We start from the raw sequence: 26,628 nt of genomic DNA on the forward strand, positions 1-26,628 counted from the left end.
GTTGTGCTCCTGGGGCGAGAAACAAGTTCAGAGTGTGCTCCGCTCCGCGAGCCAAACCTAGCGAGCACCGCGGAGCACTAATTGCATTTCACATGGAAATCAAAACAAAACGCCGCGGTACAGCCGTCGCTCATTTACAGAAAACAACCCTCCAACGTACTCAGAACATCTCCACCGCGTGCCGCATCGTCTTCTTCTGCTTTGCCTCCCTCGCCGAGAAAGCAAACTCTTTCTCACAGTTTCTGCCGACAGGGATACGTTTGTCAACTTCAGTTTTTGTTAAGTTGAAAGGTCTTTACAGTCAATGGCGCGCTGCGCGGAGGAATTTCGCCTTGTTGGTTTTTCCTCTAGTTTCGCTCACGGGCAATATGTTGGAGATTAAAGTAGGCCAGATAATCGGATGCGCCATAAATACCCGTTGTATGTCAATCTGAGTTCAGTAAGCGCACGACAATTTGACTAAAACGCCGTTTTACACAGGGGACTCGTTCGCGTAAAAGGAATGCGAGGATGTAGACAGGATGCGCTGCGCCTCTCTGGAATGTGGTTAATGCTGCAGAGAAACAATGATTGCGACCAACTCAGCAAGGGGCTGCCGGCTCTGAAAAGAGAATAGTTCAGAGAGAAGGGGACGTCTGCATTCATCCCGGGCAGACTAAAATACCACACGAAGCACGCATCACCTGGTCCGACTCCTTTTACACCAGGAATAAGCTGCAGTGAGCTGGTATTTTGGAGGGCAATGCGATTTAAAACTCAAATGTATCCACGTTTTTTAATCCGAGGATATGAAGACAAAGAGATTCTCAGGTACAGCCCCATCGAAGTGGAGCCTGTATGATGCTTATTTGGACAATGTCCAGTTATCATAGCCGACTATGGGCTCTTATAGGAATATTAAAGGAATGTTTTGTTGCGAATAAAACATAAAAAATATCAATAAAAAAGAATACACACAGAGTATCAAAGGCATCAATCGGGTGAATTGATTTAATAAATAAAAGTTGTATTCAAAGTTCATATTAGGCTGCATACAATGTTTCAAGTAGAAGTGAACTGCATGCAAAGTGTACGAGTCACTTAAAAACGGAAAAAACTGTGGAAAGAAAATGACTATGATGACCACAAATGGAGGTCATGGTTAACTTTGGTAAATTAAATTTGGTGGATTATTAATGTGGGATTGTGATTCATAGTTACAGTAGATATGATGTAGACATTATAAACCAGGCTACCGAATCTTTGTCCAGGGTCCTCAAACATACTACTTACTGAATAAATTCAAATAAACAAAACTTTAAATTGAACCTTGAATCCAGTTCAAAAATATACAAACCACATTTGCCTTGGAAGAGTTTATTCACTGCAGTTTTCAGAACATTCCTCAGCATTTCGTTACATTACAACTCCACAAAAACAGCACTAAAAACATGTGATAGGTTGTTACAGATCCTTGTCCCCAGAGTTGTTCTTTCAAAAGCTAACTGTTGTGGAAAAAAAGAGGTAGCATTTGACATAAAGTGTCCAACAATGACAACAGCCATTGTAAAATGAACAGATGTAAAATTAAGACGTTAAGGTACAGAGCTTATATGACTATTTTCACATGTTGCGGGTGTTACAGTAAAAAAAATGTGTTTTTTATGTCTAAAGCACCTGCCAGTACTGACTGATTTTATAATAAAATGTGTCCATATGCATATATATTGGCTGTGGCTCACTGGGTAGAGGAGGTCGTCCGGTAACCGCAAGGTCAGCGGTTCGATCCTTGGCTGCTGCATGTCCTGTGCCAAGACAGTGAACCCTAACTGCTCCCCGGGCGCTTCTCAGCAGCCCACTGCTCCCAATCAGCTATGAATGGGTTAAATGCAGAAGTCAAATTTCATATGCGTGTATATGACAATAAAATCCTAACTTTGTCACGATAAGGGACGTATGGCATTTTGGAAAATATCAGAATCATGTTTTTGCTTCAGCTGCTCCTCAACTGCCAACAAATGGAAGAAAAGAGAGAACCGCGGCAACAAAGGCGGAAACAAACAGGATGTCTCGTAGCAATCGACCGAGGGGGGAGCTGTGAGATTTTCTCCCATGGCCTCGGCTTCTGAACCATTGTACGACCTCATCCAGGTTGTACTCCTGGGGCTCATAACCGAGCTCCGCCTTAGCTTTTGCCACGCTGAAGTAGTGCGTCACGCCGGTCTTATACACCTCTGTGCGCGTCAACAGCGGCTGGAAGTTATAGAAGGGCCCGATGAGGTGGTGGATCATTTCTGTGAGAAAGGCAACAAAGTAGATGAGAGAGACAGGAAGGCACAGTTTGGGGAAAGGATAGCCCAAGCCCTCTACCAGAGGCCTGAAGAATTCAAAATTGTTGACAGGCCTTCCGTCTGAGATGAAGTAGGCCTGGCCAGCAGAGCGGTGCTGCTTCTCTGAGGCCAGCGCCTCAGCGGCGAGCTTGTGCGCCGACACCAGATTGTCCACATGGACGAACTCCACCAGGCTGCCGGGGTCACCGTAAACAAACCTGAAGATCCCCTTCTCTATGTAGCCAACTATCCTGGGCAGGTGCCTCTGCTCGCCAGGCCCGTAGATTCCTGCCGGACGCAGCGCGCAGCATCTCAGCACCCCGGAGCCGTCCTTCAGTGCCGTGCCGTCGGCTTTCAGCACTGCCATCTCCGCCAGCGACTTGGTTCTGGAGTAGTGGTCGGGGTGCAGATGGAGAGGTAGATAAGGGAGGCTCTCGTCCCCGTTCTCTATCACTTGGCCTCCGAACACCACGTTGAAGGTGCTGGTGTAAACCAGCCTGGGCACTCCGTGCTCCACGCAAGCCCTCAGGACGTTCTCTGTGCCTTGAACGTTCACCGCCTCGATCAGATGGCGGTTCAGCTGCTCTCTGCCGGACATGCCATAGGAGGCGATGTGGAACACGCAGTCCGCGCCAGCGACGGCCTCCTCAACTTGCGCATACTCACGTATATCTCCTTGAACAAACATAAAGTCCTCTGGCACTTCTTGCTTTGGATGAACTGTGTCAAACAGAATGATCTTGGCTCCCTGTCCGTGCAGGGAGCATGCCAGGCTGCAGGGGAAAACAAGTTATTGAATATGAATTCATCGCCGCATGAAACTGACTTTCACTGAATACAATGAATACAAAATAGCACAATGCATGTATTTCTAATGTTACATCTGCCAGGGGTCTGTGGGAGTCATAGGTCCAGTGTAACTGAGATAACTGGTGCGATACCGCCACCTTGTGGCGGCAAAGCAGCGTTACAGCACAGGGCAACTCTGAAAGCCTTGCTGAGGGTTAGCTGACTGTGAATGTGCACCGTCACTTCGTTAACTTGAATAATAAACAATAATGACATTGTTCTTACCGATAACCAAAATAGCCACATCCTCCAGTGATCAAAAACGTGTCTGCGCGTGCGTTTTCCATTGCAGGTGGACGAATCTGTGAGTTTGTATAAAAGAGAGAATTGGGCAGAATACAGAAGTGCACACAACGGCATCCTCGTGTCAAAACTACACCGTACTCCCAGTAATAGACACGCACATGAAGGGAAAAAGAAGCCACTACATTGACATTACCTAACCCGTAGTCTGTAGCCTACTGACCTTCTTTGTAACTTTTGTACAATTGTACCTTTCATAAGCTAACATAACGTACCACGCTTACTTTATATAGTGAGTACTCCAGAATGCCATGCAGAGAGTGAGTGAGATAAATCCACAGCCTGAATTCTCTATGTGAGTTAAGTTCACGACACGAAGGTGTTTCGCTGTCGGTACTAACCTCAGACTATACTGGGTAGAAAACGAGGGAATGTCCGCTGAGAATCACTCGTTCAAAAACTCCACTAACTATAGCACCGGCGAGAAAGACACGGCGCTCACGCGCACTTCTGTACGTGCTTTTTGTTACGTAATTTACGTAAAAACCGTCGACAGACAAGTCGTCAAGCGTTCGTACAGAGAGGCAGAATAACACAGAGAGTAGGACAGGGTAGCGATATAGTGATTGGAAACTGATTTTATTTTTCAACCCTCAGTTATCAAAATTATGATAAAACATATAAAGCTTTAGAATAGTCGAATACGCGTATGCTTTTATGCGTATGAAACTCATTGCATGAGTTGCATGCGTTCTAATGGTCGCCACTACGCTTTTATTTTGAAAGTCATAATCGGATGTCTGCCAGCAAAAACTTCTACAATTTCTAAAACTTCTGGTGTAAAAGTGGAGATATTTCCCAAAGGATTCCAAATAACTGCAATGACTGATCAGCAACAACAGCAACCTTCCGCCGAAGGTTTAGGTAAGAGCGTGTTTAAGTCTGCTCCAGGGTGATTCAACATGGATCGCTCCGGTTTGGGGTAAATTAGTTGTGGTTAAAGTGGGCTTTATTTCTGGAAGAGGCTCCACTTGGTGTCACTTCCTCTTAGCGGTTCACCTCCTTGCTCAAATACTCGTAAGAACAATAAACATAGACAGCTATCGTCGCTCGTGTTTCACCTTCGTTTTCAGATGACTTTGTGTTTTCATTTTCGTTGGTAGGGTCGACCTATTTCCCTTTTATTGAAGAATATGGCGAAAGTGAATGTAGTTTTGCGCTGCGTCTCTCTGCAGTTTCCATTTGCTGATCCAGCTGGTTTTCATTTTTGTGAGATTTGGACAAAACAACAGATGTTTCCAACATTTAAAAATCAGTTTTCTAAAAGACAACTTGATCAAACTCTCATAATTGAGCAACTTATAGCCTACTCTTTCAAAATAATACAGTGGTAAGCGCGTGTTGTGTTTTATCAAGACATAAATTTAATTTTAAATAATTTAAACTAAGTTTGTTGCTTTGTTCAGAAGTAGGTTATGGCATGGCGTGTGGTGTCAAAAGCCTTTTTAATAACACCGCTCTCACCACGAAGATAACTTAAAGGATGGATCGTCCTTTTAAATAGGGAACATTTTTGACAAATAGGCAGTTGTCATTGTTGTAAGCTTTAAGACAATAAAGAAGACATTGCAAAATGTAGTGCAACTTTGTAACCGGTGGATGGGACCTCTAAATGCGTCTGCATCATATGTTTATAACGGGTTTAAGCTTCAACTACTGGCTTTATTTAGGTATAAGGGCTTTTTAGAAAGTGATATCTTCCGTTGTCTTTTTATTTTACAGGCAAGATGAGTTTGGAGGAATACTTCGAAAGAATTGGTTTCCACGGCACTTTTGATAAACTGGATCTCGCGACACTGAAGTTGATCCACAAAAAGCACGTCATGTCAATTCCATTCGAAAACCTCAGCATGCACTGTGGTGGGAGGAACGTCATTGACCTTGAGGTCATTTTCAACAAGATTGTGAGGAACAACCGGGGAGGTTGGTGCCTTGAGAACAACTTCCTGTTTGGCTGGGTGCTGAGACAAATGGGCTACAACACTACGACGCTGGGCTCCAGAGTTTTCAACAGTATCCTCAATGATTTTGGCCCCCTTGATTCTCATTTCCTCAACAAGGTTGTCATCGATGGGAAGGCTTATATAAACGATGTAAGCTATGGGGTCTCTTTCCAAGTGTGGGAGCCCCTGGAGCTCGTCTCTGGAAAGGACCAACCTCAGGCAGCGGGTGTCTTTCGCCTCCTAGACAAGGGGGACATCTGGGTGCTGGAGAAAACGGGTAGAACGCCAGAGGTTCTCAATCCAGAGTTTGCCAAATCAAGTCTGGTGAACAGGAAGGAAACCAATCAGCTCTACTGCTTCTCCTTGGTGCCTCGTGAGGCCGAACATTTCCTTGAGATAAACAACAAACTCCAGACAGAGACTTCCCTGTTCACCAATAAGTCCATCTGCTCTTTGCAAACGCCAACAGGATTCAGAGCCCTGATTGGCTGGACCTACGGCGAGGCCACCTACAAACCCGACGAAGGAGTTGACGTCTTAGACATAAGAAACGTAACGGATGACGAGATAGAGCAAATTCTTCGTGAAAAGTTCAACATAAAGCTGCAGCACAAACTGCAGCCTCTCAACAACAAGTCGCACTACACATTCTGAAATCCTACACGTGTGCTGTTTTGAGATTCACCCGGAAAGATCTCACGACCAACTAGCTTGTTGAAGAATCGTCTGTTTGAAACATGACCAGTACTTTTGAATTTAATCTTTCGTACATTGTACTCGGCATCCTCTCTCATATATCGTCACCATGATTAAATATTATGCACGCACATACATTTGTCTTCTGACTCATGACTGAGCTTGTGGTTTTGTTAGAAGGCTGGAGCAGGGGATGTTCAGGTGTCAGAGGCAGTTCTTGGCGTAGACCGTCTTGTCTTCTGGAGAAGGACCTGAACTGTGTCGTTCATCTGACTACATTTGTAGACGTGCTGACAACTGATGGACGTGTCTTACGAAACTAATTGCAATCATCTTTACATTTAGGCCCTTATCTTTTTACCAGCTCACCAGCAGTTTTCATCTCTGGCCATGGCCACACACTGCCAAACCCCTACTCGGTTCATTGGGCGCCAACAATTTCTCTTTTGCCATCTGGAGTGGCCCTTTGCATTTCATGCACATACACTAGTTAAAATGGGCTGACCCCAGTTGATTGACAGAATCCCAGATGGCAGATAAGAAGAACTGCTGAGCTACATACCAATCGCCTCACAATGTGGACTATAATTTATAATTGTTGACTTGAGAAAGATTACAAATGTTTAGTTTGTCAGAGTTAAGACGCATACTGTAAATCATTGCTGGTTAACAACTCATTGACAGAGTACACAACAGACTTCAGAAGTAGTATTCAGAACTTCAAGCCCCTTTAGATTGGATGTTCTGTACTCATTTAATATTTTATAGTGACAAACCGAAGCTAGAAACATTACACATTTACAAATATCTGATACATTTGACCCGAAGACAAGACTGAGTATGATACACAATTTAAAGTTGTGCATTTCAACATTCCACACTGTTGTGTTTGGTAACGACTATGGATGCCTACAAAATATGGCCAATTGGGAAGGAGCTTGATTCCTGTTCACGGGAATATTACATTTTTTTATGTTTATTTGTATTTACATTTCAAGGTTGAGAAATGTAAGGTGAGACTTTGAGTCAATTGTTTTATTGGTATGTAACTGTGGAGCAATACTTACAGCACAGATTAACACGGGGCCCATCCAAATCTTTAACTGACACAAACACTGTCAGGTTTTACTGACTAGAGCTCAACTCCTAAAATACATGAGATTCCTTTGTGTCTCTGATGCACACACTGCATCCACAGACGACGCCATTCTGACTGTTCAATCAATCCATATTAAAGCTAAGGGTTAATTAACACGTTTGCTGCATTTTCTCTCTTTCCCAATTTTTTTTACGAAGCTGCAGAACAAACTGCAGCCCGTCAACAACAAATCATTTTACACATAATCCTGTTATTAAATTGACCTGCCATTCTGTCACAACCTGTGTTTATTTCATGACCAACCAGCTAGGCAGTTTTCAAAAATGAACAGTGCTTCAAATCTTCTATACAATGTTAAAGTTGCTGTCTAATAATGGCTAACTGATGTTAAAAATAAACAGTGCCGGTACTTGTCTTCTTCCTTTTCGTTCATTGTCATGTTTGCAGGTCCAGAGTTGGAAAGTAATAATCAAGTATGTCTCCATGATATAAAGGCCAATTTACAGTTTGTAGGAAAGTAAGGAAAGCTAGAAAAAAAATCAAGTTTTGCAACAAAACGGTATGTATGAGGCAGAGAGTAATCTAATCTTTATCTAGAGTGATGGGTGAAAATGTGGAGAATATAAAGAATCAGCTCTTCGTGAATATTGTTCCCTCAAAACACCATAAAGCAACGTTCATCGTTAAAGAACTTTGATGAATCCTTGCCCACACATAAAAAAAAATCCTATTCAATAATTCATCTCAATATCCAACATACTGAACTGTCAAGTTCATTTAAAACTACAGCAATAAATACATTTATTTGAACTAATTGTACCTGCATTTTATTTTTTTTAAGCCAAATTAGGCCCATCTAATTATTATCTTCTTTCTTATCAAACACGTTATATTGTTATTAAGTCTATTCTTTTTTACATTGTTTAGTTTTCTGTGTTATATTAGATGTTTTGTAACTAAATAAAAAGGGTGTGGGCTTTCTGGTATTACGTTAGGGAAACTATTACCGACGGAGCAGCGCCAGCTAGAGTCCCTGGGCCTGTGTGCGTGCTCTGTTTGGGCTACGAGGAGTAGCCTGCTGCTAGCACGCTCACAGCTAGCACGCTCATAGCTAGCAAGAAATCCACCTGCAAATCTACTCAAGCACCCAGAAAGCGAAGGCGGGACTTAGGCTCTTAGTTGCGCCCTGCATTTGGGTTTCAACCAATGACGTTCGAGCTGTGGACACAGCCAATTTGGATTGGTTTACGGCGCTCGTCCTTCCGCTGACGAGCAGCAGGGCCAACACACACTGGGTACCCCATCCAGGGCGCAGCCTCCGAGGCAGTTTCAGCACCAGCGATCGGGCGAAGCGGAGCGGAGCTGTCCACACATTCAGCACTTTGACGGCCAGGATATATCTTCCTCTTGAACACTCCGAGACAGCTTATTTAAGGATGGCGTCTAAATACGTCGGCCTTTTTGTCCTTTTCCAGCTTCTAGCCCTGAATGTAGTGAGCCAGATATCTGCCTTCCCCACACCTACAGCCTCAACGGATGGTGAGTTGGCCATCGCCTCTAACCGTGCGAGAGACATGCATTGTAGTAATCCTGTACTGTAAAACATGTTTGCCATAGGCTAATATGTTTAGAAATGTAGATATGCTATTTAAAACTGTTCTCGAGGAAGTCAGTGATTACAAAAGAAGATTTGAAAAACGCCACAAAGTGCAATAAGATCCTACTGTTCAGCACACATGGTGCCTGAAATTAAAAGAGAGAAAAGACTACAAGGTTATCTTGAACTTATTAGTATACTGATCTAATCATTACAAAAACATCAATTATATCGGAATATCTGCAGATGAACTATATTTGTCTATTACACCGTGTACACATTGTACAGTACAGGTCATTTAAAGGGCTATTAGACTGTTGATATATATCAATATATTTACCATTTATCCTATACTTGTGTAGCTTTAGTATAGGGCTGCAACTAACGATTACCATGTTTATTAACGTGTCAATTGTTTTCTCGATTAAGCAAATAGTTGTTGGGTCGATCAGAAAATGGTGAAAAATGTCAATCAGTGTTTCTCAAAGCCACGATGACGTCCTCAAATGTCTTGTTTTGTCCACAACTCAAAAATATATTCAGTTAACTGTCACAGAGGAGTAACAAAACCACGAAATATTGTCATTTAAGAAGCTGTAATACGATCATTTCGCTTTGTTTTGTGCATATATGAACCCGTCGACTAACTAAACATAGCAGAGAGCAGTGCCTCTAAAGTTCAGCTGCAGCTCAGCGGTGACTGGTGCGTTCAACGACGCCTTCTCGCACGTTCGGGCCGCTTGTGGTCTATTTTCGCTGTAGTTTAATCTTTTTGTTTGATAATCCGATTAAGCCCTGCCTCTGCGGTGCACGGTGAGTTGGGAGCTCAGAAACGATCCCATAAGTCTGAAAGATACAAATGTATTTAAATGTCAAGAAGAAGAAAAACATTTTTTTTAAAGTAACACCTTAGAAGTACATTATCTTATTAGAGTTCTGTTAAAAAGCAGAGGAATCTATGCGCAATTCACATTTGTGACCTAAGAAATCTGAGTCTGCTTAAAAGTTTAAAGTTATTGCATGTTTTTTTTTGTTGTTGCAGATAAAACTGTGTACAATAGACAGCTGACAGAAGAAAGACCACTACAAGAGCAGGTAAGCCTCACAGCTAATTTTATCATCCAATATCCGGCCAACTGGGCTTTACGGTCACTTGTCAAACAACCAAGGTATTAGCCCAGCAAACATTACTAATCAGAGCTTATATCCTGCGTGGAAATCATTTCTGTAACGTTCGTCATTTCCCCAGATTGCTGAGGCGGACAGCGTGAAGGCTGCAGTACAGTCAGCGGGTAAGAGGACACATTACTGCCAATCAATTAACGCCGGGTTCATGTTGCAGCACTTCACATCCATGTGAGAGGAGTTCATCTTCTTGTATGTCTCCAGTTTGATCATTCCGTCCCTGCTGTCTTTCAGAGAGCAAGCGTCCCACGGCCTCCAAGGTCCCCGAGTCAGAGCAGGATCTCGACGACTTCACCGTGCTGAAGTCGCTGGCTGACGGCCAGAAATCAAAGGAGACCACTGAGGTGCCCCCCGAGAAGAAGGACCAGTACGTTCCAGATGAATCAGACTCGACCAAGAGCCGCCGTCTGGCTGAGGACTACGACTCCACCAAGAACGGGATGGACTACGGCAAGTACCAGCGCACGCACACCTGTCACCACGTCCACCGGGTCAGCTGCCGAACGCGGCCTTTTGGTCTGATTCCCCTTCTGCATGTGTGACCTTTGCCCCGGTCGCCTCATGCCGCGTGCTTCTGTTTGTCACTTACAGGCCGCCGGGCAGACTTTGTAAGAAAGAGTAGGCAGAGGAAACACATGTGTGTGATGGGGATGAGCAGAGACAGAGAGAAGGAGTCAAAGGACACGTGCATGTGAGAGAGAAAGATGATCCTCTCCCAATAGTCACAGCAGTTGTGAAAGCTTACGCCGGGCTCCCGGAACAGCTTCTTCTCTTTTCACAGGAGTCTTTTAAATACATGTAGACACCGACCATTTCACTCGAAATCCAATCATTTGCTGGTATCTGCATAGATTTTGAGCCTCAATAGATCAGATCAGCACACATTTCACTGTGTACGCATGTAATTTGATCTAATCATCAGCATAAAGCAGAGTCTCTGAGGCCAGGTGACTCAGACACAAAGTGCTGAGTGCTACTCTTCATCGATTCATGCGGTCGGCCTGGCAACAACAAGCAGCTCGTCAGGTTACGCTACACCTAAATTTGGCAAGTGCAGGCGGGATTTAATTCCTTATTTCCTGGAGTGAGACATAAATAGGTAAAGCTCAACACTGGCGATTCAACTCGCTGATACGGGCAACATTTTATTCCGGTACTGCTTATTTTTGTTGTGCGTGGACGCTGGGAAGCAGCTGGGACTGTTATGTAAGAGTCAAGCTGTAGCAAATGGCACATTTCTTATTCAGTAACGCAGATATAGAGAAGTTAAATATTAGGAGAGGGGAGGGCGAATTATTTATTACTGACAGCTCTTGTTCATTTCTACGGTACAATAGAGAGACAGGGAAGAAGATGGAATAAAGTAGAGCGTCGAAAAGGGAGAAAGCAAAATATATATTCAACAATATATTGAGGAATATCATCCGATGAAGAATTAAAGCATGAAACACCTGCTTTACACCCACACGCAGCTATTAGAAAGTTACAAATGATAATGATGATGTGTCGTCTCCTCTCAGATGACCCAGAAAGTTTCCGGCAGGTCGACGGCACCCCGCTGACAGCAGAAGACATTGTCCAGAAGATCGCAAACAAGATCTACGAGGAGGACGACAGAGGGGTGTTCGACAGGATCGTCTCGAAACTGCTCAAACTGGGGCTGGTAGGTTGCGAGTTTGTATGCCGTTTGATTTGACACAGCGTGTAGCGTCAACAGGAACTCTCGATCGCTTTCTTTGAATTGTGCTTTGTCCAAGTCGCTCCCTGAGATGGTTCTCTCTGTGACAGCAATCAATATGTGACACATAGAGGTTCATGGTCGGTGCACTCTGTTCTGTTTTAACACGTCTTACGGCGTATTTGTTATGACACATTTGTCCGTCTCTGTTTCCCCCCCCCCTCTGTAGATCACTGACAGTCAGGCAGATACTTTAGAGTACCAGGTGGCCGAGGCTCTCCAAGACCTCATCACCAAAAACGCCAGGAACAACGAGATTGAGGACGTTGACAGCAATGACCAGGAAACCAGGGGAGAGCAGGACGTCCAGGACTCAGACGCTGACGAGGTAAGAACCTGTGAATCAGTGATAGTGACGAGGAGAGTGATAACAATAAGGATGACGACAGTAACAACCAAAACTCCTGGCATCCCCAGGACACGTGGGAGCCACCCAGGAGCCGCTACAATGAGGACGATGAGGACGAGGAAGGAAACGACGACGTGGTCGAGGACGAGGTGGACAGGGATGCAGAAGAAGAAGGGGGCGACAAGGCCGCAGGGACATGGGACAAAGACACGGAGGAGGGCAACGAGGTGAGCCCCGAAGACGGGCTCCAGGACCTGCAGTACTTCCCCAACTTCTACCGTCTGCTCAAGAGCCTCGACTCAGGTAAAGACGAGAACGCCGGGACAGTTTAGAAATCTTCGTTTCACAGCATCCCAAGATAGCAGTTGTTGTCAAGGCGATATTGTTCTCAAAGGATGAGCCTATGCTTCTTTTGTCCTCCTAACAAATTATTTACAATCCCATCTTCATGACCCCCGCGGTCAAACGCCATGTGGTAACATTAGCGCCACGGGAGCCAATTAACATGACTAAAACACTGATGCCAGATGTGTTCTCCGGTTTGCTGTTGCAGATCAAGACGCTCATGAGAGAGAGACATTGATCACAATCATGAAGACGCTGATCGACTTTGTGAAGATGATGGTGAAGTACGGCACCATCACGCCGGAGGAGGGCGTGTCCTATCTGGGTAAGACTTAGCACAATACCAGCACTGTTTGCCAGTAGCCTGGTGCAGTTCAGTGCCGGAACGTGAGAATCGTATAGTGGCCATCGAAGAGCGCGGTGCATTTGTGGTGAACAATGTTATTTATTTGTTGGGTAGGGCAATCATTTGTTGATGTTATAACTTCAGTGTGGCAGTTCATTCCTGACCTTGGAGATATTAGTTTGACAAAAGAATCTCGATTTATTAGCCTTTTCCATGTCATGACGTGGTTGAAAGATCCAGGACGAAGTTCCATAAAAAGTTCCATCACAGCAAACCCTGATTTAAGATTATTTCAAACAAATGATTGTATCTCACTTATATGCATTTATTTATGATCTTATGATGTTATTGTTTTACAAAATGATGTTGTCTAAAGTAGTTATTCTTAGCAAATGTTAACTAAACTAACAAAAAATAGGTTTTTGTTTTACATTTGCGAGGAGTTACGCATCACAGTAGCCCAATGCTGATATTAATGATAATGCAATATTGATTCCAATCATGTTGAACAGCCTTTGTATGTGTGGCTTACATGTGGATGAACGATCTAAAATCCAAGCTTCTCTCCGTCCATTGCATTAGCCGACTCGTGCACATGCATTTCTCTGTCTGTGTGTTTATATATGTGCTTTTTCCTCGTCTTCCAAGTGCGTTGAGCCGAGTTAATGTTCCCTATCAGCCGGTGCGGTGGAGTGTGAAGCCTGTGCTGACACATTAGTCTCAGGGCGCCCTGTATGACCAGGCTTGTTTTTATGGCTGGCCATCACATCAGTAGCCATTGGTAAAGTCAGCCACCTGTAAGGGACAGCTGTCATCTCTCTATGTGAGCCGCAGGAAACCCAAGACCCAACATCTCTCCCTCTCTCTCTCTCTCTCTCTCTCTCTCTCTCTCTCTCTCTCTCTCTCTCTCTCGCTCTCTCTCTCTCGCTCTCTCTCTCAAATGACACTCAGTCGTACGTAAAAATACTAGGGCAGCAAGACTATTGTCATGATCGGCTCATGTGTCAATTGTTCAAAAACCAGAAATATCTTTAATTTACACTTATATAAAACATAGAAAAGCAGTCAATCCTTATAATTGAGAACCTTAAAACAAAGAAGTTTGGCATTTTTGTTTGAACAATGACTCAGAAGCTGTTGGCCAATTAATTTGTGAACTATTTCTTTCACCACTCGTCTTAACGCAGATGAGAAATATAATTTGGAGCGAATTAGAACGACTTGTGCATATATTTCACTATCAGATCTGCGATCAACTCTTATGACTCAGGCTGCCGTTATACGGATCAATCACCCTTTCAGATGACCCTCACAGTGGAACAAATGACCACTGCTGACGTTACACACCGGTGTACGACAGAGACGGGTTCCCTAGGCAACCCCTCTGGCTTTGTGTCCTGTCGGTTGTGAGGAGATAATAGGATGGAATTCCGCCATTGCCTAGCAACCACTCATTGCCCCCCCTCCCCACCTTCAGCCCCTGCTGGCTGTGATGCTCCGAAGAGTCACCCAGGTACACGACTGAATACACACGGGCCTGTCCATCAACGCTAATCGGGGGAAACAGGCCCCAAGACAGATAGAGGGAAAGAGAGATAGGGAGAGAGAGTGGGGGAGGAAGAACGATGACGTGCTTCTGTGGGCAGAGGGACAGAATGGAAATTTGGGCTTCCACTGTGCCACAGGTGGGAGGAGGCGGCTTGAATGCACAAAGTCAGATGCTTGGATAATAAGAAATGAAAAAGAGGCTCGAGTGAACGCAGATGAGAGGGGAAATGTGTACGGTTCCTCAGTTACGGCGCTAAAATCAAGCCTTCCTGTTTCTCCTGTCTCTTTATTGTCTCTAATAACCTCTTCTTTACCAAAATCTCCCATCCCCCAAAACAAGTTTTGTTATAATTCAGAAAATCAACTTCTTCTTAGGAACTTGGGTTGTGTTTTACTTCAAGTCAATTTAGCATTTATAAGCCCTAGCATATATAGAAATGTAATAAATGGTTTGTAACACACAATAATGTAGTTACAAGCAGATGTAAGTGTCATACGAGGCTGGTGCATGAACAGATAATGAATGATGATATAGTGAAACACAGTTGTGTTGATATAAGATTTGTCTTTATCGGAGAAATTGTTGGCAAATGGTGTGCATTGATACATAACCTTATCGCTGCTTGCAACTGTAGTGTGCGATAAAGCAAGTGTTCTAAATGCTAAACAGGGGGACTCAACGTAAAGTCTGAGCAGAACTTGATGTAAAGGATGAAATTCCAGCTGATCTCTGGGATGTGTATCCCCAGAACATCTGCTTCCTCTGTTTTTGAGCATAATGTTTACCGCTTTGCTCATCCAGAGAGGATCAGTTGACACTTAACTTCAGTCTCTGTCGGCCATATGATCTGTTTTTGTTATTCCCAGGCTGATTTGGGGTCTTTTGTATTCTCAAATCTTGTTCGGAAAGCTTAAGCCATTGTAATATTTGTGGTAACACACCGATGACAAATGAACTAACTCCCAAAACATATGTGCTTGTTTGGATGAATTGCAAATTATTCCTGTAACCTGTGTTGTCTTATCCAATGTTCAGTCTACAATGAACAACAACATTATTGGAAAAAGATGGTGGAAAAGAACAAGACTTTGTGACTGTCGTCATACTCTTGAACCTTCATTTTATTCAATGAATAAACCCTTTTCTAATGTTAATTACCCTCTGAGTCACGCAGGAACAGCGTGGCACTTTGAAACGGTTAAGAGCTTTTCATTCATTAGCCATAGAGTGAACTGATGTCACAATGCTAATCAAACCTTAAGTAAATGTTTGGCCCGTTTCATCCACCTGCAGAGAACCTGGATGCTATGATCGCCATGCAGACCAAGAACAAGCTGGGCAAGGCTCTCGGGCTTCCTGACTTCACTGGGCCCAACGGTAAACAGCCTCACAAGTTGTCCTCCAATCAAGTCAAACATCAATAAAATCATGTCATTTCAGTCGACATGGTCAGATATCAGTTATATTATTAGTTTGTATATTAGGCTCTGTGAAACTTCATAGGCTTCATTGGCACATTTTTTGTTAGAGTTTATATATAGTAAAATATAGTTTGATTGAATTATTTAATGAACAGAAACACGTCCGGTTCCCCTCAAGTGTTTTCAAACTTTTAAGTTTTACAAACTATCCTAGAAAGATGTGGGACAAAACTTCCAAGCAGATTTTGGGAGGTTAAATTGACCTTCAAAGGAATAGTTTGGCATTTAGGGAAATATATGCTGGTTTGCTCACTGGCAGAGAGTTAGATGAGAACATCAATACCACTCTCAAATCTGTAACTGTAAGGCTACTGCCAGTTAGCTTAGCTTTGCATGATGACTGTAAACAGAGGCTAACAGCTTGCCTGGCTCAGTCAGAAGGTAAGAAAATCCACCTCTCAGCATCTCTAAAGGCAACAAAAAATAAAAATCACATATCTTGTTTGTTCATTATTAAAAAAAGCACACATGTAGGCCTACTATTGATTCTGAAAAAGTTTAACTATTGCTATAAGCATCTCGACCAGCAATGGGCAACATGATTGAATGCTCCGTGTACTGTTTGTTTGCTGCAGGAAAAAATTTGGATGAGGAAGACAACACCAAGGCTGAGGCCGCCAAGATGCAGAAGGCGTATGAGAACCTGAAAGACTCAACCAAGGAGGAGCAGCCATCAACTGAGACCAGTCAGTCCACACTATCCAATCCTGATGACCTGAGCAAACATGAATAGCTTTTTGTTTAGTTGTTTGATAATTTGATAAAAATAATTTGACACAGTTTTGCCCCTCAAACATGATAAACGGTGTGCCTTGTAAATTGCATAACTTTATTTTATTTTGTGTCAAATGTCCCAAATAAATGCAGAGTTCTCAAATATAGCAGATTCCCACCACATCGGTTCTTCCCGCAGTGAAATGTCTCCAGAATGAGTTTGAACGTAGCGGCCGAGAGCGTTCCAGACCTTTGTTTTGACTCAGCAGGGCTGACAGGAAGCAAACAGCACTGTGTAGTCGAGGCCAATCATAGTTAAGTCCCTGAACTAGGCCAGTCCAATAACACTCACAGGAAAGCTTGTCACAGCTGCCATGATGCTCTGTCCCTGAACACTGTACTGTACACGCTCATCAATGTAATCCTCTCACACACACACACACACACACACACAAGCGTGCGTAAAGAAGAAAATCAAAACGGAAGATAAAGCAGGATTACCACCAGGACATTGGTTTCAGCAGGAAATTACATGAATCCTGCGCAATGTCAACTAAACTCTGTGTTATCTGTGCTGGATTGAGTTGCATAATATGATGGGAAAATTAGGGGCATGCATTATAATCCAACTATAATCTGTGTTGAAGCAGTAGTCTGATTTTGATTGGTGCTTAATATCCATTTAAATCCCAAACTGTAGATATCATACACCTATAAGCTACCACTTTTCTACATTGAGTGGGTCTTTTTTGGACCTGAGCCATAAAGAATGTGTCTTATTATACTGCTGTCAGTGTACAGACATGTAGAAGTTAAACCATAACTTCTTGCTTCTGAACATTTTGTGGTGTAAATAATTGATAAATCAAAGATAGAACTGTCTTACTCTTCTCATGAGTACATGTGTTACAGAAGTAGAAAAAAGGAAATCCACATATTTACTATTTTCTAACACATCAAAGAGGAAGATTTTCATGTCTCATCTTCTTCATTTTTCTCCATCTCCCACCAGATCAGCCTGGCAAGTCAGAGACGTATCTGGAGGCCATCAGGAAGAACATCGAGTGGTTGAAGAAACACAACAAAGAAGAGGGCAAAGATGGTGAGACACACACTCCAAACTTTGCTGAGTTTTAAAGAGCCAGACCCAGAAAACATCGTGTTTTGCAAACCCTCGTCCCCTCGCTAAACTGCGGTGGGTCACAGCCACGTCACAGACACGCACTCAAGGACAGACAATTTGAAGTCTCTTTTGTTTGCCTCAATTTGCAAGTAAAATGAGATCCAGGAATGATGCTTCACTCCAGAGCCTGTGAATATGGATAATTGTTGATGAGTCCGTCCTAATTACTCACGATGCCGCTTTCTTGTTCGGAGACAAATGTCTATTCATTTTATTCCCTTTTTTCCCGTTCCTCAATTTATGTGTGTGCAGTTGAGCATGTGTGTAAAAGGAGACGTCGTCGTGGATTTTGAACCTGGTTCATGATTAGCACTAGTATCACAACAACTCAAAGGAAAAGCCACGAAGAGACCACCAACTCTTTGTCATCAGTGCCCATGTCTATGGATTTATAGAGTTGGTGAGTGTGCCTCCCCCCCCCTCCTGTCAACTGTCAGCATTCATAACGACGCAGCATGTGACCCAGAAAACCCAGCAGTCTGCAGAGCTGTGAAAACTGTGCACTCGTCTGCTGTTTGGCTCTCCACGCTGTAAAACTGATGCCCAGTGGTGCTTAATTAAGCAGCAGAGAATGAAATGTTAATGAGTTCTCAACATTCATTCGTCCACTGTTGATCATATCGGGACATCTCGGACGAAAGAAAACCTAAAAACTCTCGCTCAGTGAGATTTAAATGCACTGCTGACGTTCAGTGGCCTGCTCTAATCTGAGCCGATCGATAAGTGATTCAGCCACTGGTGAGTCAGAGAAACAATCAAAAGACAGAGAGGCAAACAAAGTTTGACCTAAATTCTTGTGTGCATCTTGAACCCCCGAAGATGGAGCTGCAGAGGCCCAAGCAGCAGGGAAGTTTTGTTCAGTGCTCGTCTCCAACCAGGCTCTATATAGGACACGTCATTAGCATTCTGGTGCGTGGTGAGTGGTTGTCTGGGACAACAGGGGCGTCTCCGCCTGCCCCTCAGTGATCCGGGCAGTGGAGATGAACAGATAGCAGACACAAGCTCACAGTGAACACACACACACTGAGTCAAAATGTGGCCCCCCAAGATCATCTCATTTTTCCGTAGTGGCACTCAGCAGCTCAAATGACACACGCTCAAATGATACGCTGTACCACATTAAACCTCATTCTTATTCTCTCATTATTTCTCTCTCTCTCTACGGAGAAAGTACAGCTGGAGGACAACAAAAGCCTTTTCAACCAAAAAGCAGTGTCATAGTAACAGAGTGGGCGACGGGCAATTTACTGTGTTTACTCTATACCAGAAGCACGCATTAGGACAATCTCAACACACTCTGTGTGTGTGTGTGTGTGTGTTTACGCCCACACACCACACAGATTAGCCAGAGGAGCAGACGGACACAGAGTCGACATCCTGGCTTTGGCTCTCGGCTCCTCGCAACAAAGATTGAGAGAAGCGGCGCTCTGCGTCTCTAATCACATTCAGTTAATCCCTCGCACACATCATGTTGGTCGTCCGCAGGGCAACTGTGTCTCGAGGCAACGCAATACATTGCTGCCGTTAGGAATGTCATTAGGAAGATGTTGTGTGACTCTTCGGCTGTCCGTGCTCCGTCCTTTTGCCCCCCCCAGTTAGAGCAGGGAGAAGTGGTGCAGCAGCTGTTTGCCTGCTTTCTGAGACTCATTTGTGACCATGATGGATGATACAGAGGTAGGTTGTGTTCATCTCGAAATATAGCCACATCCTGCGGCGGCCTTATGGTGCTATGACAAGGACTTGTCTAGAGCAAGGTGTTTACAAATGGTGCGTCAAAAAAAAGCTGGACCTATTTCTTTAGTATTTGAGTGAGTTTGTTGGAAACTGATCACATTCAATTTGAATCGCATACTACGAATCATTTCATTGTTGGAAGTACAACTTGGCAATTATGTTCCACACCGTGACCTTTCGACCTACTTCTTATGCATGCGGTATCTTCTCGACCCCAGACAAATATGCTTACTCCGACCTTAATCCCCCTCGATAATGAACTAACGTACCAGATTGTGGCTCGTTTGGGTGCCCCGTCTTAAGAAGTTTCATGTCTGATCTATCCTGCCAACTATCGTGGCCTCATGATCTTCCTATTTGAATCTCAGAATATAAACCCATCCTTTGTTTCTGCCTCTCTGTCCAGATTACGACCTGTCCAAGCTGAAGGACTTCATGGACCAGCAGGTTGACGCCTACATTCAGAAGGGCATCATCGCCAAGGATGAGGGCGACACCATCAAGAGGATCTACAGCAGCCTGTAACACCGACGGCCATCGCCCATCCTCCAACCGACCCTCCGGCCTACAACACGGGACTGAATCTGACATTAACTTCTCAAACAAAACCCTGACTACTTAGTTATTTCCCATGGCATGGTAAAGTATGTACTGTGTATTCAAAACTACCTGCTTAGGGGAACTTGTTAACCCTCCAAGACATTCCCAAAATGCATCAAGAGAATGGATTTAACAAAACAGTAAACCGATTCTTCACAGCTACATACGATTATATTTGCACGCCAAGATCGCAGAGTAATAATCCCTAGAATATTATTGAGAGAGAAATCAAAGTATTTTGTGTAACCACCTCACATGTCCAACTAAACGCCAGCATTTACTCCAACCTGACTCCTGTGGGAAATTAATGTTGTGAGAGTATGATGCCATAGCTACATCATCTACTGTTTCCAATATAATTTTTGCAACAAAATGCACATATATCAAAGTGTACTCAGTCAGTGTAACCTGTTTTAGCCTATTATATTTACTTTTTCCAGTGTATATGTAATCTACGTAATCTTGCTTTTTATTTTACCCTAAAAAAATGTTGTTCTTTGTGCATCATGTCAGTGATCTACGTACCGGTACTCCCATTTGGTTCTGCTGTAATTCTCCTGGGAGCCCACTAGGGGCCCCCCGTTTGTACCATCAATCTGCATGTCTCTATGAGTTCAACATTTCCATCTCTGTAGAGCCTCAAGAGAAGTATTTTTAAATGTAAATATTTGTGATTTTTTTCCTAAAGTTTAAAAGCAATTAAAACTTTGCCTTTTCTTTACCCGTGTACTTAAATGTGACAGCAAAGCAGCACATGGGGGGGGGGGGGGAACCCACCAATAATTGACATCCACACGCTCACATGAACCTGCATTGTCATGAAAGCACACGAGAGCTTCACGTTTGGTTTGACTACACATTTATTCTCTCCAAATAAAACCAATACATTTTAAAAGTACAATAAAACGGCTGTAACGGACCATTCTCCACACATAAATAATGCATTCACACTTCAAAAAAAAATAGCAGTCCCTTCTCCCCCCCCCCAAAAGACCAAAGCTTGAATGAGGCAAAACGGAACATGTTCAAAGGCTCGAGTCTATCCGCCGCTTCTGTTTGGGGAGAGCTCGTACAGGGTAAACATTGATGAGGAAGGCCTGAATATACCGGTACTTTCCAGTGTTACTATTATAGGAGCGGATTTAGCAAATCAGAAGCGGTTCGCAACTTTAACAAGCTAATCCTTCTGGAATTGCTTAGCTATGTGTGTGTGTTTGAACATATGCAGCAGGTGGGTTCTGTACAGTAGTGTCAGAAGCTTATGATGAGTGGATGGGCACTTGTGCTCGGACGATATTTATATCAGATGCTCCTCCGAGCTGTAAAGCTGTACGAAACAAGAAACCTACATCGCAATACTTTCATATCAATAAATAAAAAGGCAAACATGACAGTTCTGTTTAACGTGGTTTGGTAAAAGCAGAACGGTAAAGAGAAAAGTAAAAAAAAAGAAAAAAGAAAAGCGATGTGGTTGTGGTACTGTTTGTATGTTGGAGCGTGTGTGTGCAGAAGACGGACGGGTCCTTTATATCTCCTGATAGGACGACGTGGGGGCCGTGTAGTCCTGATCGTTCCTGCGAATGAGAAAAAGAAAAGATAGATAAGCTTTAAGTTTTAGTACCACTGCCATGCATAAAGATACCAGTTATCTTTCATACAATACTGAACTATTAAAATAATGGACAGATTCAAAAATTTCGCGGACCCCCTGCAGTACCTCCGCGGACCCACTGTTGAAGACCTCTGCTCTATTATATTAAGGATTTTTGGGGATAAGTATATACACATTGAACGACACTTGTTCTACTTTACTATAAACTTGTTCTACTTTACTATAAACTTGTTCTACTTTACTATAAACTTGTTCTGACTCATATCATGTTTCCTTCATCTGATCTGGCACAACCACATGTTTAGGAGTTAAGAGTCTTTGTTTCTTTTCTCACCCTATTTCCATAACATCCTCTCTCTTTATGAGCCTTTATAACGATTCCATAACTCCGTTTTTTTTAAATATAATATACAAATAAAGTTGTTAAACGATAAATATACATGACAGGAAGTGACAGGAAAGACGTCTTTGGGCTTAGAAGCAAGTTGCAGGACTGCACAGTAATGAGTTTGGAGATAAAAACTAAATCTTCATAATGTAAATCCATATATGAAGATATAGGGTCCTACAGAAGGAAATGTATCAAGCAGTCACTTTGCCGTCTGTTCCATCAGAGGGAGGAAGCCAAACGGACATGCGGTCTGTGTTTACTCTGGAAACAAGGCAGCGAGCCCGTGTTTGTCTACACACACAGCAGCTCCACAGCAGAGGATGTGGCTGGAGACGAGGCCTCACACGAAGCTGGGCTTTGGTAGGTGGGTAAACACTTAACAGAGACATTCAAAGACTTTGTTCTGCGCATTTACTCTGGCTCGTGCCTTCGTAAAAACAGAACACGGTTCTAGGGTTACTGGCACGTCATGGCTACATTAATAGAAAATGTTACGCAGTCGGTGGTCATATATTACTGAAATACGACAATATTATCTTACCTGATGAATAGTATGTACAGAGCTGACTAACATGGACAAAGTCATGTTTATCACATGATGTTAATAAAGACTGTCCTTTAATTCAGTCAGAACCTTTTTACTTATAAAAAAAAATAAAAAATAAAAATAAAATAAAAATAAAAAAAGACTATCAAATATATTCCTTTGAGGATTTCTTCTGGCTCTTTCACACGAAAAAAAAGAAGAAGTTACTACTCCATTCTAGATCATTCATATATCACCAAATCAACTCGACAGGATGTAGGAAAACATTAAAATGCTACATGCTATCGTTCTGTGGGCGGATTACATTGATATCATTTGATATGAAATGTTTGGTAGATGAATGCGATAAGACCCCTCGTTCTTCTTTCAGGAGAAATTAGAGATCTATTCCAGTTCTGGTCCACGGTGTCAGACTGGCGCTGGTGATAGAAATCAGAGACAAAGGCCAGTTGAGACCAGAGCAGCTGCCAAAAAGGGAATTTACATCACGGCTGCTACAGGATCCACTGTAGTACGAGCGAAACACTTTTAGAGAGCCTGACGTGGAAAATGAAAATTTATTCTCGATGTCTGTAGAGGAACCTGCCGTGGTGTGACTCAGTCCTGACTAAACTGATAGTGCCAACAACGCCTGTCTGTCTATGAATGAATGAATGGGGGTCTGCCAGGTATCCACTCCTACCTCAGCACTGAGCAGACGTACAGACTGTTCTCCGTCTCGACCTGAAGTGTCAAGGAGACGAGCTCCGGCCTGATTCAGCAAGCCACATCTCCTTCTAACTGTCTGAATTGTAGCAGAACGCGCCACCCGACTAGTGCAGCAGGTCGGCAAAAAAATGTCTTTGATCCTTCTTCCGTGACAGCGTTCGCACTTTACGGTCTCTATTCTTGCTGAACGGGATTCCTGACAATCACCTCCGAGCAGAGGGATGACTGAGAGTCTAGGCCTCGTTTCTGACAAGCACTTCAACGCAGTAAGGTTGATCTTTAGTCCCATGTCTATAGCCGATGCTTTTGGGGGGGAAAAGGGGCTGTGAACAGTAACGCAGTGACAAAAAAACACAGCGCTTTTACCAGGACAAATGCCTGCAGATAATGGACTTCATCAAACTTAGAAATGTGTCCTGTGCCATGTGCCACAGACAGTTCTCCATCATATGTTCATTAGGCAACAGTCAGCCCTCACACCCACAATAACTACCAGCTGACTGATGCTGCTTTTCTAATTTAGCCAAATCCAGAAAGACAATAACTAGCAGTGAGCGTTCCCAGCCCGGTCTGAAAGTGTGCACTCGTCAACAACACAGAGGAAATAAGCAGCGGTTTGGTTGGGGGGGGGGGGGTTGTTTCAACACCTCACCTTACTTCCTCTTCTTTCAGCCTGCGTGCCGCCTGCTTGGATTGTTTGATTTGCAAGTCCAGTCTGTGTAAGAAGTCTTTGGCTGACAGCTCCTCTGGCTGGGGGGGTTTGGAGTCCTCGGGGAGCGGTGAGGGCCCCTCGAACTCACGCAACACAACACAGGGTGGATCTGCTGCTTCACCGTCCCCGTCGGGAGAGTCCAGAGACAGTCCGTTAAATGTGTAGCGCTTCTCCGACACCACGGGGATGTTGAGGCTGTTCTTCAGAAAAATGCAGTCGTTGCTGAACAGCTTGTTGGCTCTCTTGATTTGCTCCATCTGGCATGTGAGGGTGACAGCAAGCAGACGGTGTTAGAACAGCATCATTTCTGTGACTCAGCTGTCTCCTTCCTTGTTTTCATCCTTTGCACTTAAGTTTAGACCTGAGGACCGAGTCACCTCAAAACACCTTAAATTATACTAATAAAAGGATTCTCTTATCTCGTCTTATGTATTGTGTGACTGATATGAATATATGGAGTTGGTTTTAATTCGTCCACATGAATTACATCTTTTTGATTCCCATCAAGTGAACAAAGACACTTTTTTTTTTACACGAAATTTAACTCGGGAGATGTGATCCAACGGCAATAAAAACATCTTTGGATACACATTAAAACTAAATACATAAATACATTGGGAATAGGGTTAGATATTTGGTCAAACATCTCATTAGACAACCAATTAACACGCAGTGAACCTTGGGCTTTTGGGACCTTGGGAGACCCCAGGGGCCGGAGCCACTTTGCCAGGTTGGTAGTATACATGCAAACTTGAGAAAGCTTTCTTTCACTCCCCATCCCTGTAAATGAAAACACTGATTCCATGTTCCATCACATCTCCACAAACTAAACATGGAAGTGTTTGCGTGGCAACCTTACCGTGACACCGTATTTGAGAGCAATCCCTTGCAGGGTATCACTGTCTGTAACCCGATGCTCGATGTACTTCTCCCCCAGGGAGGACGTGACGCTGGCTGTGCTTCCGTACGACCGGATCTTGGTCCGGGCCAGGCCCTGGGACAGTTCGCTCTCGGACTCGGAACCGGACCTAGACCGAGGGAAGATGGGCTGGCCAAAACGTCCTCCTCCTCCATCCCGCATCGGCAGGACGGGCGAAAACTCCGCCATCTTCTGTTTGAATAGACAAAGAGCCCCGGTTACCTCTGGGTGCTTTAACGCTCCAGTTGACCCGCTGCAGTCACGTTAATCGCTGGTTCAGGCGGCTGGGAGATTCCCATCCCCGGTCATACTCTGCATGTCAACCAATCAATAAGAGACATGTTTCGGGAACCGCTACCACCACCTCACGGGTAGCTTTTGTCATAGAGCCTTACGTTGACGTAAAGACGTCCGGGAGGAACTACAATAATACAGTTTCCGGTTACACTTTCAAAATAATTCCCTATAACGAAGAATTTGATGATTACTAACAATTGATGAAAGGCTGTAAAATAATTCGTAATACCATAGACCAAGATGATTAAGAACATTTGTTGAAAGGTTATAGATAGATAGATAGATAGATAGATAGATAGATAGATAGATAGATAGATAGATAGATAGATAGATAGATAGATAGATAGATAGATAGATAGATAGATAGATAGATAGATAGATAGATAGATAGATAGATAGATAGATAGATAGATAGATAGATAGATAGATAGATAGATAGATAGATAGATAGATAGATAGATAGATAGATAGATAGATAGATAGATAGATAGATAGATAGATAGATAGATAGATAGATAGATAGATAGATAGATAGATAGATAGATAGATAGATAGATAGATAGATAGATAGATAGATAGATAGATAGATAGATAGATAGATAGATAGATAGATAGATAGATAGATAGATAGATAGATAGATGGTTATGCTGGTTATTCCCTTTATCAGATAGCTACTTGCTGTTAATAGCATGACCTTGTAAAACAGTAGGAAAAAGGTCCATCATTATATGGCTACGTTTTAAGGTCTTTAGAGCCAAGACTGATGGTCGCCTCTCTTTTCTTGTGTAACACATAACTCAGTAGGACTTGAGAGATCCTTTCACATTGGGTGGAAACATTCAGCAGGTCTCTGTGACCACGTACCGCTGAATGTGACATCTGGAGCCAAAGCTGTTAAGTGCAGTGATCACTTTGGATGGCCTCTGTGAGAGGAACGTGGTTTACAGTCTTATGACCAACAGTGCATAAATATAACATGTTTTATACTTAACTGGACCACACTGTAAAACCTTTTTTGTTATGTGAAAGGAATTTTCCCAAGCTGGCATATCAGTGTCATAAAGTCTGCCAAATGAAAACCTGATTGTTTATACACTAAACATAATTTTCCCGTTTTTCTTGCTATGATATTGAAATCAGTCGCACAAGCAAAACATTGAATTATTAAATTGAGGTGATGCAGTTACAGTAAAAACAAGAAATATTTGTTTTAATATTCTTACTCTCCATCTATGTGTATTAGTGTGTATTGAATGAGGGTTTTGATTACGTTTCTTGAAAGATGTCTTTTCAATGTACATACATTTGTAATCAGAGTCATTTAATCCATATATCCTCCTTCAAAAACATGTTTTCACCCAATTGATATACTGGAATATAAACATACTGGAATGTTCAATAATACATAGTGGCTTTATATT

General features: G+C 43.1%; 4 protein-coding genes across 4 annotated transcripts; 2 read left to right on the forward strand and 2 right to left on the reverse strand.

The window, feature by feature from the left end:
- Positions 1 to 1,578: 1,578 nt before the first annotated feature.
- On the reverse strand, positions 1,579 to 3,856 carry sdr42e1 (short chain dehydrogenase/reductase family 42E, member 1). The gene is made up of 2 exons (XM_079284444.1): positions 3,384 to 3,856; positions 1,579 to 3,082 (listed from the first exon to the last, which is right to left on the reverse strand). The coding sequence occupies exons 1-2, from the start codon at positions 3,443 to 3,445 to the stop codon at positions 1,984 to 1,986; spliced, it is 1,161 nt and encodes a 386-aa protein (XP_079140570.1). The 5' UTR covers positions 3,446 to 3,856; the 3' UTR covers positions 1,579 to 1,983.
- A 382-nt stretch (positions 3,857 to 4,238) lies between these two features.
- Positions 4,239 to 7,610, forward strand: LOC306794631 (arylamine N-acetyltransferase, pineal gland isozyme NAT-10-like). The gene is made up of 2 exons (XM_079292759.1): positions 4,239 to 4,325; positions 5,184 to 7,610. Exons 1-2 carry the CDS (start codon positions 4,283 to 4,285, stop codon positions 6,056 to 6,058), a joined length of 918 nt encoding a protein of 305 aa, XP_079148885.1. The 5' UTR covers positions 4,239 to 4,282; the 3' UTR covers positions 6,059 to 7,610.
- Positions 7,611 to 8,562: 952 nt separating this feature from the next.
- scg3 (secretogranin III) lies at positions 8,563 to 20,654 on the forward strand. Its single transcript, XM_079294057.1, has 12 exons — positions 8,563 to 8,738; positions 9,839 to 9,891; positions 10,046 to 10,088; positions 10,216 to 10,431; positions 11,502 to 11,644; positions 11,889 to 12,047; positions 12,137 to 12,371; positions 12,622 to 12,738; positions 15,602 to 15,685; positions 16,365 to 16,475; positions 17,516 to 17,605; positions 19,827 to 20,654. Exons 1-12 carry the CDS (start codon positions 8,636 to 8,638, stop codon positions 19,943 to 19,945), a joined length of 1,473 nt encoding a protein of 490 aa, XP_079150183.1. The 5' UTR covers positions 8,563 to 8,635; the 3' UTR covers positions 19,946 to 20,654.
- Positions 20,655 to 20,872: 218 nt separating this feature from the next.
- lysmd2 (LysM, putative peptidoglycan-binding, domain containing 2) lies at positions 20,873 to 25,289 on the reverse strand. Its single transcript, XM_079285157.1, is given in 5 exon segments — positions 20,873 to 21,594; positions 23,931 to 24,247; positions 24,850 to 25,104; positions 25,106 to 25,165; positions 25,167 to 25,289. Coding segments are annotated over 5 exon segments (723 nt in total). The 5' UTR covers positions 25,209 to 25,289; the 3' UTR covers positions 20,873 to 21,545.
- Positions 25,290 to 26,628: the final 1,339 nt, after the last annotated feature.

Source organism: Melanostigma gelatinosum, assembly GCF_949748355.1.
Source record: "Melanostigma gelatinosum genome assembly, chromosome: 2".
Classification (NCBI taxonomy): domain Eukaryota; kingdom Metazoa; phylum Chordata; class Actinopteri; order Perciformes; family Zoarcidae; genus Melanostigma; species Melanostigma gelatinosum.